The following is an 18,662-nucleotide window of genomic DNA, read 5'->3' as shown; positions in this document are numbered from 1 at the left end:
AATTGGCCTACCTGCTTGAGGGCGGCAGGGACAACTCCTCTTCCAATTGGCCCTTTTGATGACAGTAAGGGCACGGGGTATCCGGTGGTGGGGTGTGGCAGTTCCTGACAGTGTGCCCCTGCTGACTGCATTGGTTTCTGAGATGGGAGAGGGGCTCCCGTGGGTCCCTTTTGTGGGAGGGACTGAGTAATGGCAAGAGCCGTATATTGAGCATGTCGTTTTAATTTTTCCTCCTCTCTTAGTTCTCGTCTGTTCCTAGAAGCCTCCTCCCTATTGTTAAAAACCTTAAAGGCTGTGTCAAGTAGGACAGAAAATGGGGTCTGTGGCCCTTGCTCTAGTTTCTGTAATTTGTGTGTTATGCATGGGGATGCCTGGCTTACAAAGTGAACTGCAAGTACAGCCTGACCTTCAGGGGTCTCAGGGTCTAGGCTCGTGTATTTCCTAATAGCCTCTACCAATTGGGCCTGAAAAAGGGCCAGATTCTCAGAGGGTTCCTGTGTGACTTCTCTGAATTTCTTATAATTGACAGGTTTGATGATTGCCTTTTTCATACCTTCTAGTAGACAGGTAATCATGTAATTTCTCCTTCTCCTAGTGAGCCCTCCTGCTGGCCCATTTTTATTTTCCTGGTATCTCCATCTTGCGTCTGCCCGTGGGACTGCCTCTGCCCCTGCTCGGTTCTCATTAGGATTTCAGGCGTGTGCCTCATCTGCCCAGGCCTGAGCCTCGGCCCCGATCCTGGCCTTTCCCTCGTGATGCAGCAGGTAGTTAGGACCACGTGAATATCTGGCCAAGTTAAGTCAAAGGCTATAGTTAGGGCCTGGAATTCCCTTATGAACATGGAGGGGTCCTGGCTAAAGGAGCCCAGTTTCCCTTGAATATGAGAGAGATCAGACATGGGGAAGGGGACATGAACTCTGATAGTACCTAGGTCTCCATTAGCGACCTCTCGTAGGGGAAGCATATTGGGACTCGATTCAGAGCATTGGGCTGCTGGTGACCGAGTGTGGGGAGGGGGTGGAAGGTCTGCTTCTGGGTACAGAGGTAGGGGTTGGGGAGCAGAAGGTTGAGGAGGAGGCTGGTGAGATCGGGGACAAGAAGGCTCATCCAAGATACCTGGTGGAGGGGGAGATGCGGAGGGACGAGGTAGTGAAGCTGAAGGAGGAGGAGGGGGGGAGGATGAGGCATTAAAGCGGCAATGGAGAGACACATGTGACAGGAGTCCCTCAGGCTCAGCTTCTGACTGAGGGCCATGAAGGCCTGGACATATGGAACCTCGGAATCCTTTGCTAGTTTCCGACAATAGAGATCAAGTTGGAGGATCGTGTTGTAATTTAGCGTCCCATTAAGAGGCCATTGTTCTTGGTCCCCCAGTTTGTATTGGGGCCAAGCCGTGTTACAAAGGAAAATGAGCCTCTTCTTTTTGAGATTGTCTGGGTCAAATTCCTTCCAATTCCTGAGAATACAACCAAGAGGTGAGTCTAAGGGGACAGACGTACCTGAACCAATTCTTAGCCCCAATGCCGTAGAATGGGGGTATTGAGAATCACTGACAGGCAAAAAAAAAATCACTGACAGGCATACGTGCCCTCTTTGTCTCAGTGACGTATCCGTGCGACTTAGGCACAAAAATGCCGACTGTCTCAGCAGTCGCGTCCGACTGAGGTGGCCAGAGCAGTGAGAAACCGTGCGGCCAGGGCATCAGTGACCAGAGAGGGGAATCCCCGGAAGCCAGCCGGGAATTGACTCACCGTTATTAGACTCTCAGGGATGGGAAGGAGCTCCTGGGACGACCTAGAGGCGGCGAGGTCCTTTGGAGTCAGCCCGAGCTGAGGAGAAAGAAGCAGAAGCGACAGAAAAGAGGACTGAGGGGGCTTCCCTGGTGGCGCAGTGGTTGAGAATCTGCCTGCCAATGCAGGGGACACGGGTTCGAGCCCTGGTCTGGGAAGATCCCACATGCCACGGAGCAACTAGGCCCGTGAGCCACAACTACTGAGCCTGTGCGTCTGGAGCCTGTGCTCCGCAACAAGAGAGGCCGCGATAGTGAGAGGCCCGCGCACCGCGATGAAGAGTGGCCCCCACTTGCCGCAACTAGAGAAAGCCCTCGCACAGAAACGAAGACCCAACATAGCAATCAATCAATCAATCAATCTTTAAAAAAAAAAAAAAAAAAAGAGGACTGAGGATTCCACCTTCTATCCCTCCCGAGGAGGCGGTGGCCAAGGGACTGGGGGCTGTGTGTTTTGCTTCGTCCACAATGTGCCTCGCTTTGCACGGAAGTTGTCTTGCTGGGGGCAGACGCTCTAATAGCCTGGTCCGTTCCGTGACCCCCTTACCCTTTCATGGGAATCTTCAAGCAGCAGGTGCCCTAATGGCTTTTAAATGCCTGACCCGTTCCCGCACGATACCCTTCGGCCTAGTCCTCAGTCGGAAGGAAGACAGAGGGATCCTCACCCGCTCTGGGTGGCAGTTACTGGGGCGAAGTGAACCGTGGAGCCTTCGGAACACACAGGGTATGGCGCTGGCCAGAGTTCCTCCGTTGCTTCCACAGCAACTTGCCTGTTCACAGAGGGTCCCAAGGAATGAGGAGAGGAGGTGGGGAAAGAGATGCCCCTGGAGATCCCCGTACGAGCCATCAAATGTTGTGGTCCGTATGCGGGTTGGAAAAGAATTTCGACACAAGGCAGAATGTAAAGAAGATAGAATTTATTAGAGGGAAGGGTCGCTGCCCTAACAGCGGCCCAACTTCCTAGCAGCCTGGGAGAGTCAAGCCCGAACATGTGCTATTGATCAGTTTTTATAGCCAGAAAGCAAAAGAATGGTCCGGGGTGAAAATTTCATTTACTGATTGGCTGAGGCACATACACCTTCCTTCTATAGGGTGCGAGTGGGACAGCCCAGATGCCTTTCCTTATTTGGGACAGGTCCCATTGCCCAGGTGGGTGTTGCCCAGGTGGGCTCAGGAATTTCGTAACCATCTCAACATGGTGGGGAGGGCGATTAAGAGTCCGGTAGGGGGTGTAACACCGCAACTTTTTCAGGCAGGGTCGTTCTTTGTCCTTGAAGCATCATTGTCCTTGGAGCACCACACTCATGTCATGCTGATGCCACTGTCTTCTGTAGTAAAGCTCTAAAGTTCATTTGGAGGACTGCTGAACCACACCTGGCCTCATTTTACTCTCCTAAAACCCCTCTAAGATAGATATGATGCCCATTTTACAGATGGGCAACAGGCTCAAAAAGGTGAAGGGATGCCATACAACAACCACAAAACACTACAGTGAATGGTAGAGCCAGGCTTCTAGACCCTTCTTTCTCAAATAATTAGCTCCGTGTTTTTTCCAATTAAGAGAGTCTCAGCTCTAAAAAAGCAAAGTCAGGCTTTCCTAATGACATAAGCCATGTATGCTACATCATCTTTCTTAGTAATGGTGATATTTGACAAGCCCCGCCCCCCTCCCTGAAACATCAGCTCTGGTCTGATCCTTTACAGTGGGTTCTCAAGCTTAAGTATGCACCTAGAGAGCTTGTTAAAATGTCACTAGGTTCTACCCTCAGAGTTTGACTCAGTAGGTCTAGGGTGGAGCCCAAGAATGGACACTTCTAAGGAGTTTCCAGGTGATGTTGATGCTTCTGGTCCAGGGACCACACTTGAACTACTACTGCTCTAAGGAAAAAATGAATGGAAGACAGGGAGAGGTGGGAAGATTAATCTCCCTTACTTAGCACTTCTGTTCAAAGTAGAGGGTAAGCTATTATTTGGCGAAATGTTTTCTCAAATAGCCACAGTTTACAGCTGTTTTCTCAAAGGTTAGTGCTTTAACTACCTGTCTAAGAATACTTGAAATTCCCTCATCCAGGCCACACCCCAGGCCAATTAAGTCAACTTCCCTGGGAATGACTTTGGCATCAGCACTTTTAAAGCTACCCAGGTGATTCCAATGTTCAGCCAAAGTGAGAACCACTGAAAACACCCCCAAACCATTGGGTGGAGTGAACAGGCCATAGGTGTGCCTGAGCCTTAGGCTGGTCAGGAAGTGGAGTGCACTAGCAGCCTCTGGCTGACAGCCTCCTCCCTTCACCCTTGTGTACCCTTCAAAAATCAGGACTACATTAATGGCAGCACCCCTGACTGCAGAAAAGAGTTCATTTGTTTTGATGAGATGAAGTTGGCCCTATATAACCTCTTTCTTAGGCCTGTAGTTAGAGTGAAATATATTTCAGTAGATGTTTGACAGCAAAGTCTGCTTAAAGTAGATTAAAAACCAGTTACCTGAACGTTGAAATAAACCTCATTATTAACAAAGAGCTGAACTTCATTATCTCACTGAAGGGCATATAATTAGAACCATGATAGTGAATGTGATGCTTGCCCTGAGAGAGGGAAAAACCTTTACAATGAGAGAATTAGATTATAAAAACTTCCTCTTTAATCAAGGTTTTTTAACATGGAACAGATTTCTTGAATAAAATGGAAAGTTTCCAACACACTGAAACATAAATCACCATACATACAACACCTGGCAGAAAAAAAACAAAACAGGAAGTTTACACAATCCCGGTAACAGCCATGGTCTTATTCTTAGATGCTTCCTCCATCTGCCAAGTGTGTTCTGCTGGATACAGAGCTCACAATGGTTTTGGGGGTCACACTTAGCTGAGGCTGCAACCCAAAGAGCAGTCGTCCGGCTGGGCCATGGTCCTGTTGGTTCTGCTCAAGAAGCAAAGCAGTCACCAGCACGTTCAAACAGTGTACTGAACATCCTTTAAATATCAAAGTGAGAAACAGGAAGGCAACATAATAATGTCATCAGAAAGATGTTAGCAAATGAGGACAGCTGTATAAAGCCTGAGGCTGAAAAGTGGCTCCCCAGCTTCATTTCTTTGGCTTCTTGGGCAGTGGCCGCCGGAACAGCAAGATGTGAGGTTCTGAAAGAGTGAGTGAAATGTAAGAGACAAGCTCACATCATCCTATGCACAACCTATAGTGTCTCCCACTCCCCTTCCCAGGTATCACCCACTCAGATCTTTACAACTAAATTAAGATTTAAGCATATGGCCTTAGAAACAGACCCCGAAGCCTGGCCTGTGTGCCAAGTACAGAATTGTCAATATCAGTTCTCTTGCTATGTTTGTGCAGCCTCGGGGTGTCCTTTATTAGTTTTGTCTGGCAGTTTGGTGTCTGGTGTCTTATCAAGAAATATACCTTCCTTGGTTTATTTGGAACACATCCCAAAATTCACTTTCTGATGGAGAATGAAGCAGGGGCCATAACCTCTACCAGCATATATGTAGCATTAAAAAAAAAAAAAAAAAAATCCTCTGACCAAGTTAGAGATTAAAGGAGGTTTTTTCAGTGACAGGTTGTGTCTGAACTTCCCAGATACTTTCTTATTTTTGGTCACTCCTGTTTTTCTAGATGGCTGGTGAGTTAAGAAACTAGTAAATCATCCCTACTTTCCCCCTATTTCTTTGGGTTATGCGACCTTATCATTCCTTCATTTCCTCAGTCCTACATGGTTGCTCTCTGCCATTGCACTGACCTGGTTCATGGATCATATAATGGACCCATCCCTGACTCTGCTGAACGCCAAGATTCCTCCATTCAGATTCAGACATCAAATGGGTTTTAGGGACCAACTTGGCTATGTCCTTGGGCAACATGACATGCCTGTAACAGAAACATGGGAAGGTGGGGAATCTGTATCAGTACTGGGTACAGTCTGTCAGACGAGTGCCTGCATATAAAGCCAAGAGAGGCAAGAAAAGACAAACCAGTTCGTAATGGCAGGGAGTTTATATAATCTCATTGTGGGGCAGAGGCAGCTAGAAATAAAGGCCAAGATACGTACATTCTCACAAAAGTATATTAAAAAGTACACATTAATAAGTAACACCAGTGAATGAGCACCTAAATTCCAGGCACTGTTGATACATTGACTCTGCCTTCTCGGAGCTTATAGTCTTCTAGTTGATTACCCTAAAACAATATAATGGGAGCCCCACCACACACACACACACACACACAGTGTTAATAAGTAAAGGCAGTTTTGAACAGAATTGTAAGGAAGGGAGAGAAGTAATTTCATGGAGAGGAAAGGCCTATCAGGGAAGAGCCAGAACAAAGGGTGAAATATATCTTATCCTTTAAGATCTATCCTAACTTCATTTTCCTAACTCTGAAGGGATGTGCCATGAGACTTCTTTGGGGGGAACTCCATGCTTTTCTAACCAAGGATAATGGCAAAGAAATTACTACTCTGACATGAATTGAGGTGACTCAAACGTCATCATTTTCAATGAAAATGTACTGAATACTCTCTCTGTGCTAAGTAAAAGGGATTTTTTTCCCCCAAAGAGTCAATTCTAGTCTAAATGTCTGAAAATAGCTTACATCTTAACAAGCCCCTGGCATAAAGATTGGCTTCCATACCTATTTAGACCAAAAAAACAAACAAACCCTTTTCTTAAACCAAATATCACTGCCAAGACTTACATCTTCCAGGGGATGAAACTAGTGATGTTTCCCTAGCCCTGCAAAGACATTATAAGCACATAATTTTAGTTAGCCTAGTTCAGATATAGAGGAAAACAGCTGAGGAAAAGAAAGTTAATTGCGTCCAAACAGGGCTGGGGGGCCTTTCCCAAGGATTTGGTATAAAAACAATACAAATAGTGTGTTTGTCAGCAGACACTGAGTTCTCCAGAAGGCCCAGAGCCCTGCACTAGGCTGAAGAAACACAAGGAAAGCAAGCTTCCAGTTGTTTTAAGTATTATGCTTAATATAGACTGGTCGAATGCCAATATTTGTAGAATTCTTTGTCTTCCCTAATTTTCTAATCTAGAATTATGGATTTAGGATTTATCAAATGCAGACTGTAGGGAGTCCTTTCTTCACCATGCTTGGCAAGTCGTACGTGCTCCCAGCACAACCTGTACATAGTTCTATCATACCAATTATCACCTGCTTTCTGAAGTCTGTCATTACTTCCACAGATTTTTAGGTCTGTTGAAAGCAGGGACCATGGCTTATCCTTGCACTTTAGCAGAACACCTGAAACCTATAAGCACTCCATAACTGTTTCCTAAGTAGATGCCCTTCAAATATTTGACGGGAATCTATTAGGTCTATATTAAGTCTTTTCTCAATGTTCCTGGCCAGTTTTATTCCACTCCAGTTCTTCGAAGCCCCCTTCCTAAAACAAGCCAGACAACCACGCCCCCTTTCCATGAATTAATAAGCAACACTCAGGCTCTCTCAAAACTCCCCTCACTTTGAAGACTCGAGGAAAATTCGAGCTCCGCCTTTGCCACCTTCTCCCAGGAGGCTCTACGGTGTTGCCATTATACAAGTAGTCTCAAGAAGGCAAGTTCAGTTTGCTCAATGAAGGTGAGAGAATGATCCAGAAACCCGCAAAGCTGAGGGTGGTCGGCACTCTAACACTCTAACCACGTCCACCCACGCCTCCTCCCAACAGGGGAGCTTACTCCAAATTCTCTACCACTTTAGGGTTTCTTTTATGATCGCCCCCTATCCTTCGCGCATGCGCCTTACGCTCTCATTGCTCGCACCCATTCACGTTCATCTCCCGCGCATGCGCCATTCTGTAGCTTCAGTCCCCGTTACTAACTCCTCGTGCCCTCACTTGTCAAAGCTCACGACCTTGTTATTGCCCCCGCGCCGGCACTAACCGGTACTCGAACTCCTCGTCGTCGTATTTGTCCGAATAGTAAATCTGCTTGTGCGACATGATCGCCCTGCCTGAGGACCGTCAGCCCCGCACTGCCAACCTCCAAACAACTCCCAGCAGCACACGCTCCCACCCTCTTTGGCCTCGCTTTCAAACACACCGCCCGCGCTTTCTATTGGTCCTTCTGGCGGAAGGCGGGACAACCCCACCTTCAAGCCTCCGATTGGCTAAGATTTGCTTCTCCTTGAGTCCTTATTGGAGTGCACTGCCTACGTTGCTCAAGAACAAACGTAGGTCAAAAATAGGCCTCTTATTGGCTATCATGGCTCCTGTGCGCGTTCTCGTGCTGCTATTGGCTGACACGGGAAAGTGGGCTGGGTGAAGGAGGGACGATGAGGTAGAGGGTCAGGGGTTAGTGAGGCCGGAAGTGAGTGCAATAAAGTTTCTCCAGGGAGGCCGGGCCGGGGAGAAAGTTGGAGCGGCGACCTAAGAAGGCAGTGGCGTGATCCGGAACCAAATCGGCCCGCGGTGCGGTGCGGAGACTCCATGAAGTCCTGGTGAGTTGGGACTTTTTTTCTCCTTAGGTGACCCACTCCTCCTCCCCGGAACCCCTCTCCCGGGACCCTACTTCCGGTCTTCATTTATAAGCCCCGCCCCTGCGACCCTCTCCCCGGAAGTCCCACCTCCCAACTTCAGGGGGCTCCCCGAACCCCGACTTGTTTTCTGTCTATTGTCCCCGACCCCAGTCTGTCGCCCGACTTTCCTGGAAGTCCCACCCCCAGACATGCTTCCAAGCCGTACTACTAGAAACCCTACGTTAGTCCTTCCAGTTCCCCGAAACTCCGCCTCCTAGCGACGATTCTCCGCCAACTCCTGTCTATCAAAAAGCCTATCTCCCAAAAGGGCAGAGCCCTGCCCCTCAAAGAACTATTCGAATTCATGAAGCCACACCTCTCTAGGGGTTCCTCCCCTCTAGAAGCCCCGCCCCTTCCTTAATCCACGTCTGATTGTCCAGAAGCCTTGCCTCTTGGGAGTCTCTGATGCTCGCGTCCTGAGAGGGCCACGCCCCCTCAGGAGCGTTATCCCTGTGGGACCCGGGTCATCGCCTCAGAAGCTTTGTCTTCAATCCCAGAAACTTCACCTGCTTAACATTTCCTTGTTCTTTTTCTCTTTGGGGCCTTTGGCTCAGTTTTCCTGAGCTCTCATGCTCCACTGGGTAGGAAGTCAGAAGTTCACATCTCTGGCTCTGAGGAGTAAGAGATTAGAGGCAGCCCTTTTCCTCTCCCTTACCCCTTCCAAGGGTGGACCTACTTGAAGGGGGCTGGACTTGGGGTTTGGCATGAGAGTGGGAGGGAGACTCGCTCATAGATTCCCAGCCCCACTCCCAGGACCGACTCCACCCCAGAAACAGCTGTTTGTCTCATACCTGTACGTCGGGAGCTGGGTAGGGGCATGGATTTGTTGGTGTGTGACATGTGGGTGTGACAGGAGAGAAAAGTTTTCCACCACCAGAAAACGGTGTCTTGGAGTGGGTGTAGGTAACAGTGTCCTTTTTGCTGTTTAATTTTTTTTTTTAAGGGACTCCTCAGGCCCCACCACTTCTCTGGCTCTTCCCCTCCCCCTAACCAGAGTTCTAGTCTGGGCATTCCTCCTGGTCCCGCTTGACCAGCCTTCCCTTCTGGAAACATTCCTGAGCTTTCGCCATTTCCTGCTACTTTCCGCCGCTCTTGCCTCCTCCTCCCTGCTGGGCTGAGAAGCCACACGCAGCTTCTTCCAGTCACCCGGATTCCCAGTAGCAATCTCCTTTCTTCCTACATAAATTTAAAAAGCCCTACTTCCTCTTTCTTTCTAACAATGCCCACACCTGTTGGTCATTCCCTGCTTTGGGATCCTGCAGGCACCCACAGAATGCCCACCTCTAAAGATGAGGACATCCTGGTGTGTGTTTGTGTGTGATGGTGGTGTGAGGCTTTGGCAGAATACTTTCCTCATTCTCTCTATGCCTGGGTGCTGAGTCTTTAGGAAACAGAGTGATAGAATTTCTTCTCTGGAGTGGTGCATGGAGTGGCAAAGCTCTCCTTGGAGGACTAAGTGGGAGGTGATAAGCACAGTATCTAACATGTTTTAAGTGGTAGTGTTGTTCATCGCTATAATCATATGATAATTTGCATCTTTTTATATTCTGAAGTAAATTTAAGGATAGGTAATTCGGGGGTGAGCCTGGGGCGTTATATGTATCTTTTACAACTACTTTTTTGGGTCACTTTCCAACTTCCTTTATGGCCCCCTTGAGCAGAGCTGTGGAAGGAAGCTGTGGGTGGAAGGAGTGGGTTTGGGACTGTTCCCTGTGTTCATCCTCAGTCCTTCTCCTGGCACCCCTTTCTCCTTAGCAGATTTGTCTTCTGCCCCCTCTGTCCCTTCGTGGCCTGTAGCCCCCGCTTCTCTTGGAGAACTGTTGCACTCTCCCATTTCCTCCAGCCAGACTCTGCCTCTGGCGTGAGGGGCATCATGCTCTGTGGTGGACACCTGCACCCTTCCCAGTCACTACTGCAAGAGGAGGGGTATGAGCTTACCCGCAGGTCCAGGGAGCTGACCTTAGTGTCAATGCCCTGGCCGCCCCCACCCCTTCTACCCTTGACAGCTTGCTTCGCTGTGGAAAGGGGGACAGAAGAGTGCTTGGCATGGGCCGCTGCTCCTTGGCATGGTAGGCGCCATGCATTGAGAACAAGCCTCCACCAGCCTGTCCTCTGCTCCAGCTCCTGCCTGGTGGCTCCCTGATGCACCACCCAGGTTGGACTTTATTCCCCTTACTTCACCAGCTTTGCCCTTCCTCTTGGCCCTTCCCTGCATCCACTGGGACCACGTCCTTCCTTTTCCCATTTCTTTAGCTCCCTCCACAGCTGTGGTAGCAGAGGATGCTAATGGCCCAGGCTCCCTGGGGCCGCCACCCCATGTGTGATAGTGGTGGGGGGTCGCCGGGGGTGGCCGGGGCTGGAGGAGGAGGGAGTTTGAGTGTTCAACCAGGACAGGAAGGGAATTGCTGAGCTCAGGGATCCCCTCCCTTTCCCACCCCCAGCTGCCTCTGTTTCCTCCCTCATTCCACCCGCTGCCCTCCCTCAGCTTCCTGCTCCCTTTGGCCTGCCCCTGTCTGGTTTGGATTGATCCAGACCTCCTCTTGCCACCCTCCTTTCCTTCTCACTCCTCCATCCTTCCCTCCCACTCCCACTTTATTCCTCTCCAGATTACTTGTTGTTTGTACCGGGGCAGGGGGGCATGGATCTCTCTGCCCTGTAAGAGTTCAGGGTTGGGGCAGTGCTGGAGGCTTAGCCCCTCAGAGCCTGTGAGTCAGCACTGTCCTCGGGATTGGTCTCTCCCCTTAGCTCCCCGCCCCTGGGGAGGAGCCAGTCAGCTCTAGGTCCAGCCCGTTCTCCTCACAGCCAGAGAAGAGGCTCCACGCTGGGCGGGGATGGGGCCTGAAACTCTCTGGGTCTGAGCCCGGGGAGCCAGAGCCACTTGTCCCTCTCCCTCCCCAGGACCCTTGAGATCCCTGGGCCATAGAGGTCCGATCAGGCTAAGGGCCTGGGATGCCCCCTGCCTGGCCCCCTTGCCCTGACTGGCAGGGGGGCCAGGCTGGGCAGCAGCCTCCCTCTCACTCCAGCCATGGATCTCCTGCCCCCCAAGCCCAAGTACAACCCACTTCGGAATGAGTCTCTGTCATCGCTGGAGGAGGGAGCTTCAGGGTCCACCCCACCGGAGGAGCTGCCTTCCCCATCAGCCTCGTCTCTGGGGCCCATGCTGCCACCTCTGCCTGGGGACGATAGTCCCACTACCCTGTGCTCCTTCTTCCCTCGGATGAGCAACCTGAAGCTGGCCAACCCGGCTGGGGGGCGCCTGGGGCCGAAGGGGGAGCCAGGAAGGGCAGCCGAGGATGGGGAGGGGATCGTAGGGGCAGCCATGCCGGACTCAGGCCCCCTGCCCCTCCTCCAGGACATGAACAAGCTGAGTGGAGGCGGCGGGCGCAGGACTCGGGTGGAAGGGGGCCAGCTGGGGGGCGAGGAGTGGACCCGCCACGGGAGCTTTGTCAATAAGCCCACGCGGGGCTGGCTGCATCCCAACGACAAAGTCATGGGACCCGGGGTTTCCTACTTGGTTCGGGTGAGTGAACATCCTCCCTCCCACTCCCTCCAGTTCCTCTGCTCACTAGTCTCTTTTTTTTCCTGCTCTTCCCCAGTAACTCCCTTGGTTTCTGTGTCCTGTTTCTTAAACCTTTCTTGCCCCTTCTCTGACTCTTTTGCCCCTTCCCTTCCAGCTCTGTCTGGGGCCCCTTCCTTCTTGTGACTCCCCCACCCCCACCCTGCCATGCTTAGCACAAAGCCCAGCACAAACCCTTAGTAAGTGTTGGAATGAGTGACTCTTGACTGTCCCCTCCAGTCTCCTCCCCCTTTCTGGAGATGTCACTCCATCCCACCCAGTGCCTGTCACTCCCCTCCGAGTTCTCTTCCCACATGCATGAGGTCCCCCTAGCTTGCCTTCTGTCCTCACCCTGTTGTTCTGCATGTCGTGGGATGTATCCACGGGCAGTGGGCAGAACTTCTGCATCCCTTACGGAACAAGCCGGGAAGAGTCCTGGGGCTCTTTGTGAAGAGGTGGGGGAGGCAGCTGACTGTTCTCCTCCCGTCCCTCCCCTCAGTACATGGGCTGTGTGGAGGTCCTGCAGTCAATGCGCGCCCTGGACTTCAACACCCGGACTCAGGTCACCAGGTTGGTGGGGCGGGGGGCGGAGTGTGGGGGTCCTGGGATTTGTGAGGGGAGGGGGGAGTGGGTCACTTGGCAGTGGCGCTAGTGATGGCTCATCTTTGGGTGGTGAAGGGGATTGAGAAAAAGTTAGGGAAGGGAGTCGAAGTGTCAGTGAAGAGAGGCAACTCTGACCTGGCTCCTTCTTGCTTATGCAGCCTGGGGGGTTGTGGGGGAGGTGGCAGAGGCAGCTGGCAGCTGGAGCTTGAGTGGAAAATGGGGGTAGATGGAAGGTTGCCGCTGCCTTTGGGAAGGGGATGGGGCATTTGGTAGCTGGAAGGGGGTGGGGCCGGACCCACTGAGGCTCTAACCCAATCAGCCAGGAAGCGGCCTCTCGGTGTCATCAAATATTAAAGGCCCTTAATTCAATCCGCCACGACAAAGAGCCTGGAGTGCCCCTGGAGTCTGGCCTGGCCTTCCCCTCCCCCAGCCCTGTGGCAGCGCCAGCCGAGTGGGAGGCAGGCCGTGGGTCTGAGTCCCCCTCTTTCCCCAGGGAGGCCATCAGTCTGGTGTGTGACGCTGTGCCGGGTGCTAAGGGGGCAACAAGGAGGAGAAAGGTAGCTGGGGTCGATGGGGCTAGGGGTGCTGCTGGGAGAGGTGGAGGAGCAGGGGGAAGGCTGGTGTGGGGCGTGCGGGGAGAAGTCCAGAAGGCAGGAGTGTGCGGGTTTCCTGGTGTGAGGAGCCCCCCAGCTTCTGAGATCCTTGGGGCCTTCCCTAGCCCTGTAGCCGTCCACTCAGCTCCATCCTGGGGAGGAGTAACCTGAAATTTGCTGGAATGCCAATCACTCTCACCGTCTCCACCAGCAGCCTCAATCTCATGGCCGCAGACTGCAAACAGGTTGGTGGAGTGGGGCGGGGGGACCAGAAACATTGATGGGAGGGCTAAGTGAGGACCCGTCGGACGGAAGGCTTGGGGGCAGCAGGACGGTAGGGAAGGAGGAGATTAGGAGGACATGGGTTGAGAAGCCAAAAGGATGAGACTGGGATCCCAGGGTCCTGGGCCAATGGTGGGGGGCGCCCAGTGGGCCCTGAGGCTGCCTGACACACGTCATTCCCTTCCTTCTCCATCCCCTGCCCTAACCCTCAGATCATCGCCAACCACCACATGCAATCCATCTCGTTTGCGTCTGGCGGGGACCCGGTGAGTTGGGGAGCGGAGAACGGGTGGTGGGAGAAGAGTACGGGGCTAGGGGTTGGGAAGACACTGGCTAGAGAAGGGAGCCTGCTAGGATTGAGGTGATGTCTGCAAAGGACTGGGTTTGAGGGGTCAGGAGTGAGGTGGGTCTATGAAATTTAGCTAACTGGCCTCTTCTGACTCTGTCCACCCCAGGACACAGCCGAGTATGTCGCCTATGTTGCCAAAGACCCGGTGAATCAGAGAGGTGAGGCGTGGTGGGGAGCGCTGGGTGGGGCCAGCTGTCCGAGAGGTAGGTGAGCAGGACCCAGTGGCTCCTGCTGTGGAGGACAGAGGACAAGGGCCCCCGTCTGTGCCTCCTCCTGGCCACGCTGCCCCCGAGCTCCCTGACGGCCTCTGCTGTGCCCCCAGCCTGCCACATCCTGGAGTGTCCCGAAGGGCTTGCTCAGGACGTCATCAGCACCATTGGCCAGGCCTTCGAGTTGCGTTTCAAACAATACCTCAGGAACCCGCCCAAGCTGGTCACCCCCCATGACAGGTGAGTGGACCAGGGCGGGGGGGCGCCCAGCTCTTGGGCCCCAGACCGGAATTGGAAAAGTAGATCTGCTCTTCCCACACTTGAGCTCAGAGAGGTGCAGGGAAGGAAATAACCTGTGCGCCCCTGCTTCCCACTTCCTGCTATTCTGAAGTTTCCTGTGGCCATCAGGAAGGTCTCTCGAGGCCCTGCCTGCTGCAGGGCCAGCTCTTCCTGTCGCGTGCCCATGGTGGCGCTGAGCTGTAGTCCAGGACGTCCACGCTGCAGCTCTTTCCTGGCTAGATGGGCTTTTCTTTTCCCAGCCATCTCATTGCTGGTCTGTCCTGTTGTGCATTTCTCCATATTTAGTTTAGTTCTTCATTTGCTTGCCTCTAGAAGCCATCAAGAATTTGGGCGAGGGAGAATGGCTCTTTCCTGAGATCCTTACCTTTCCCACCTCAGACCAGTGGCATTGAGTATTTAGAGGAGGTTAAACTATTCTGGAGCACCCCCCTCCCTGGTACTTAGTGCTCCCCTTCCCTCTTGGGAGACAGCATAACGATCAAGGGCATGACTTTAAAGGCAAATCGGAATTCACATCTCAGCTCCACCACCTTTTAGTTGTGAGACCTAAATCTTTTTACCCCTGACCCTCATTTTCCTCATCTATAAAATCGAAGAAGGAGATAATACCTACCTTATAGGGTTGCCAGGAGGATGAAATGATTATATGTATGAAACAGCCTCAGGCCTACCCCTCAGGGAATGCCCAATACGTGAGCGCTGTTCTATCTGTTCTCCATGCTCTTCTCTTCCTCCTGTCCCTCCCAGGATGGCTGGCTTTGATGGCTCAGCTTGGGATGAGGAGGAGGAAGAGCCACCTGACCATCAGTACTATAATGACTTCCCTGGGAAGGAACCCCCTCTTGGGGGGGTGGTGGACATGCGGCTTCGGGAAGGAGCCCCCCCGGGGGCTGCTCGACCCACTCCACCCAGTGCCCAGACCCCTAGCCACCTGGGAGCCACACTGGTAAGTTGCTTGCATGGAGGTGGGCTGGGCCCAGGATGGCAGTGTCTGGTTAGGGCCTGTGGTCTCACCCTACTTTTGTCCCTTCAGCCAGTGGGGCAGCCTGTTGGAGGAGACCCAGAAGCCCGCAAACAGATGCTGCCGCCGCCACCCTGCCCAGGTATGAAGGGAGCTGAGAGGGGCAGAGTGGGGTTTGAGAAGCAGGGCGGGGATCACTGTAAAGCCTCCCTTTCCTCAGCAGGCAGAGAGCTCTTTGATGATCCCTCCTATGTCAACGTCCAGAACCTAGACAAGGCACGGCAAGCAGGCGGTGGAGCCGGGCCCCCCAATCCTGCCATCAATGGCAGCGCGCCCCGAGACCTCTTTGACATGAGTGAGTGTGCCCCTCTCCTTTCTGCATCTGCATCTTCCCACTTGGTTCCTCCTCTTTTCTTCCTGGCCTCCCCTCCCTGAAGGTCTGGCTCTTGAGCATGTGCTGTGCCAGCTGCCTCTTCTAGCCCTCTCTCTGTACCCCCAGAGCCCTTTGAAGATGCCCTGCGGGTGCCTCCACCTCCCCAGTTGGTGGCCATGGCTGAGCAGCTCCGAGGGGAGCCCTGGTTTCACGGGAAGCTGAGCCGGCGGGAGGCCGAGGCACTGCTGCAGCTCAACGGGGACTTCCTGGTGCGGGAAAGCACGACCACGCCTGGCCAGTATGTGCTCACTGGCCTGCAGAGTGGGCAGCCCAAGCACCTGCTACTGGTGGACCCTGAGGGTGTGGTGAGTATTGCAGGGGTATGGGTGGGTGAGGCAGAAAGGAAGGTGCAGTACCTTCCTGTGCAGCCCTGTTCCTGCCTCACTGCTTCCTAGACTTTGCCCGCTGGGCACCTCTATCTGAGCCTCCCCTGCTCTCAAGGTGCCTGGCATTCCCCCTCTAGCGGCTTAGGGTTCCTTCCCTTCTCACATCCCTGAACTTGAGCTGTTTTCCCTTCAGTCCCGGCCAATCCCCAAACCTTATGCCCATGAGTGCTGGAAGGTGCTCATGTCACCTGAGTCCCTCCTTTGACAAATGAGAAGACCATCCTTAAGAGGTTGTGATGCTCAATGTCAGATGGTTAGAGGCTAGGCACCCCAAATCTCCTCTCTTAAGAGGAGCCAGGGGCCTCCCCAGCTTCTCCAGACTCAGGGCTCAGACCAGTGCTCTGTCTCCTGTCTGTACTGTCCCTCTGCCCCTCATAACTTTAGTCTATTTTCTACAGCAACCTCAGCCTCCTTTGCATGTCTTTTTTGTACTGTGTATCCTCTTCTGAGACATACCACCTTCTTCCAGGTCAGGGGAGGAGTAGCTGTCCCTCAGCTTCATGATTTCTGGGCTGATATCCCCTCTGCCTTTTCCCAGTTCACTGACCTGCCCTCTCCCACGGCTATCTCCAGCTTCTTTCCAGAGAAGCCTCAATGATCAGGACTGACGGCCCTCCTGCTTCTGCCATCTTTTTCTCCTGCCTCAACCCTCTTGAATATTCCAGCTTCCTCAGCTTTGGGGACTGAGGTCTTATTTGACTCTTCACCTGAATTGACCTTCTCCCTTCCCACTTCCCAGGTTCGGACAAAGGATCACCGCTTTGAGAGTGTCAGTCACCTCATCAGCTACCACATGGACAATCACTTGCCCATCATCTCTGCGGGCAGCGAACTGTGTCTCCAGCAACCTGTGGAGCGGAAACTGTGATCTGTCCCAGCGCTCTCTCCTAGAAGATGCCCTGCGACCCCTTCCACCCTATTGCCCGACTCTCAGGACCTCACTTGGGAGTGTTTTGTGGGCTTGGCCTTGTGTAGGGCTGGGGGTAGTGTGGACATTGGGTTCAGCATCCAGCTGAGTGAGAGGGTTTGAGTCAGGAGCCAGGGGTAGAGTCCTGCTTCTCCCCAAACCTCACCAAAGTATTAATGTACAGAGTGGCCCCCTCCCCTGGGCCTTTCCTGTGCCAACTTGATACCCCCTTCCCCAGGGTGGGTGCTGGAGGCCTGGGCAGTATGCCTCCTTGTAATGGAAAATGTCCTGTGGTGATAGGCCCAGTGGAGCAATCACCCTTCCAGGGAAGGGGGAATGAATCACACCTTTAGTCTACCCCTGGGCTCAGGGTACCCCAGACCCCTCTCAACAACCCTCCCTCCCAGCGTTTAAACTTTGTGCCTTTGACCATCTGCTAGGTCTGAAGATATTTTATGCAAAGAGTTCTTGGGCCCCTGAAGTCAAGCATGGGGCTGCTGACACCTTGGCTTCTGGGACCCCGTCCTCTCCTTGCTCAGTACCCCCTCCCGTTTAGGTTGGGCGAACAGAGGCAGGAGTGGCAGCTGTCCCCTCTCCCCGGGGATATGCAGCCCTTAGAGATTGCCTCAGAGCCCCCTCCCAGCCAGTGGGGAGATGGACCCACCCCTTGCTCAGTGCCTCTTGGGCGGGGCCCCTCACCCCAGGGGGTCTATATATACATTTGGCAAGTCCACTCGCCGCCACCCCCCCCCCCCCCCCCCCCGCCCCATGTTGCATGCATGTTATACTCTAGAGCCAAAGTACAGCCCTTCCTTCTGTAGCCTCTGCCCTGCCTCCCCCTGCTGGGGTGGTGGGGGGATGACTGAAGTGTCATCCTAGGTGGATTTTGTGGAGGTGGGAACAGGGGCACTGAGACTCTAAAGCAGTAGACAATCCCCAGATACCATCGGTAGATTTGGAACTGCGTTTATTTTTTATTTTATATGCATATATTTTAGGGCTGTAGATTTACTTTCCTAATTTGTTTTCCATAGCTTATTCCTGAGCACAAAATGATAATAATCGATTTATACATCACCTTTTTGACTTTTCAAAGCCCTTTTACAACTATTGGCATTTTCCTCACCCCCGGCCTTTGCCGGTAGCGTTATCTTTTCTGAGAGACAAGAGGCCGAGTGTGAGCCAGGACTAGAGAAACTTGGACCTCCCACCGCGAGGCTGGGAGGCAGAAGTTTGGCTGAATGAGTGTTAGTTTCACACGGGGCGGGCGGGGGCGGGGGCTGGGGGACACTTAAAACCTGCAGTTATTGAATCCCTTCTCCAGGCCGGGTCCTGCCGTACGACAGAGGAGCCGGCCCTGCTCTGTCATTAGGCCTTGTGGATAAGGGAGCGTGGACTATCTAAATCCTCACCTCCCTTTTTTTTCTTTTCTTTTTGTTTGGATGTTTTCACGGGTCTCACTTATACCAAAGGGAAAGAATCTTCATTAAAGTCCATATTTCTTCTACCTCGGCCTCCTGGTCCCTGTCGCTGCCTATTGTTGGCTGTGGGCCCCCCGCGGCGGGAGGCCGAGGCCGCCTCGGGGCGCGGTGCGGCCCGGCCCACCTGGCCTCGCTCGGGTCGCGCTCGAGCGGGAACCTGGGGGTTCACGGAGGAGGGGCGCCGGGAGGGCGCTGCGGGGTGGAGAGTGCGGGGCCATCATCCAAGGAGATGTTCGTGTCTGCGGCTGGGGCCGCGGCGGCGGCGGGGTGGGATCG

General features: G+C 53.0%; 2 protein-coding genes across 5 annotated transcripts; one reads left to right on the top strand and one right to left on the bottom strand.

Annotated features, from left to right (window-relative positions):
- Positions 1-4,407: 4,407 nt before the first annotated feature.
- Positions 4,408-7,851, bottom strand: CKS1B (CDC28 protein kinase regulatory subunit 1B). The gene is made up of 3 exons (XM_082409346.1): positions 7,693-7,851; positions 5,544-5,671; positions 4,408-4,929 (listed from the first exon to the last, which is right to left on the bottom strand). The coding sequence occupies exons 1-3, from the start codon at positions 7,749-7,751 to the stop codon at positions 4,877-4,879; spliced, it is 240 nt and encodes a 79-aa protein (XP_082265472.1). The 5' UTR covers positions 7,752-7,851; the 3' UTR covers positions 4,408-4,876.
- Positions 7,852-8,093: 242 nt separating this feature from the next.
- SHC1 (SHC adaptor protein 1) lies at positions 8,094-18,412 on the top strand. 4 transcript variants are annotated; one of them, XM_082409344.1, is made up of 14 exons: positions 8,094-8,248; positions 10,333-10,481; positions 11,679-11,846; positions 12,382-12,452; positions 12,979-13,042; positions 13,204-13,323; positions 13,573-13,626; positions 13,816-13,867; positions 14,032-14,158; positions 14,966-15,164; positions 15,252-15,321; positions 15,400-15,534; positions 15,679-15,917; positions 16,738-18,412. In XM_082409344.1, exons 3-14 carry the CDS (start codon positions 11,682-11,684, stop codon positions 16,864-16,866), a joined length of 1,425 nt encoding a protein of 474 aa, XP_082265470.1. In that variant the 5' UTR covers positions 8,094-8,248; positions 10,333-10,481; positions 11,679-11,681; the 3' UTR covers positions 16,867-18,412. The 4 variants fall into 4 exon arrangements, with proteins under 4 accessions (XP_082265470.1, XP_082265471.1, XP_082265469.1 ...); XM_082409345.1 differs by lacking the exon at positions 10,333-10,481 and having other exon boundaries at positions 8,096-8,248; XM_082409343.1 differs by lacking the exons at positions 8,094-8,248; positions 10,333-10,481 and having other exon boundaries at positions 10,533-11,846; positions 15,403-15,534.
- The last annotated feature ends 250 nt before the right edge of the window (positions 18,413-18,662 follow it).

This window comes from Balaenoptera borealis (assembly GCF_965194805.1).
Source record: "Balaenoptera borealis genome assembly, contig: HAP1_SCAFFOLD_1848, whole genome shotgun sequence".
Classification (NCBI taxonomy): Eukaryota; Metazoa; Chordata; class Mammalia; order Artiodactyla; family Balaenopteridae; genus Balaenoptera; species Balaenoptera borealis.
This window is presented reverse-complemented; position numbering and strand designations above follow the sequence as displayed.

Bases quoted from the DNA above. Each gene is read 5' to 3' on its own strand.
- CKS1B (XM_082409346.1), bottom strand. From the start codon at position 7,751: ATGTCGCACAAGCAGATTTACTATTCGGACAAATACGACGACGAGGAG. The intron at 5,672-7,692 runs GTTAGTGCCGGC...TTTCTGTTACAG, and splicing joins GACGAGGAGTTCGAGTACCG to GCATGTCATGTTGCCCAAGG. The intron at 4,930-5,543 runs GTCAGTGCAATG...TCACTCTTTCAG, and splicing joins TTATATGATCCATGAACCAG to AACCTCACATCTTGCTGTTC.
- SHC1 (XM_082409342.1), top strand. From the start codon at position 11,352: ATGGATCTCCTGCCCCCCAAGCCCAAGTACAACCCACTTCGGAATGAG. The intron at 11,847-12,381 runs GTGAGTGAACAT...CCCTCCCCTCAG, and splicing joins GGGTTTCCTACTTGGTTCGG to TACATGGGCTGTGTGGAGGT. The intron at 13,043-13,203 runs GTAGCTGGGGTC...GGCCTTCCCTAG, and splicing joins GGGCAACAAGGAGGAGAAAG to CCCTGTAGCCGTCCACTCAG.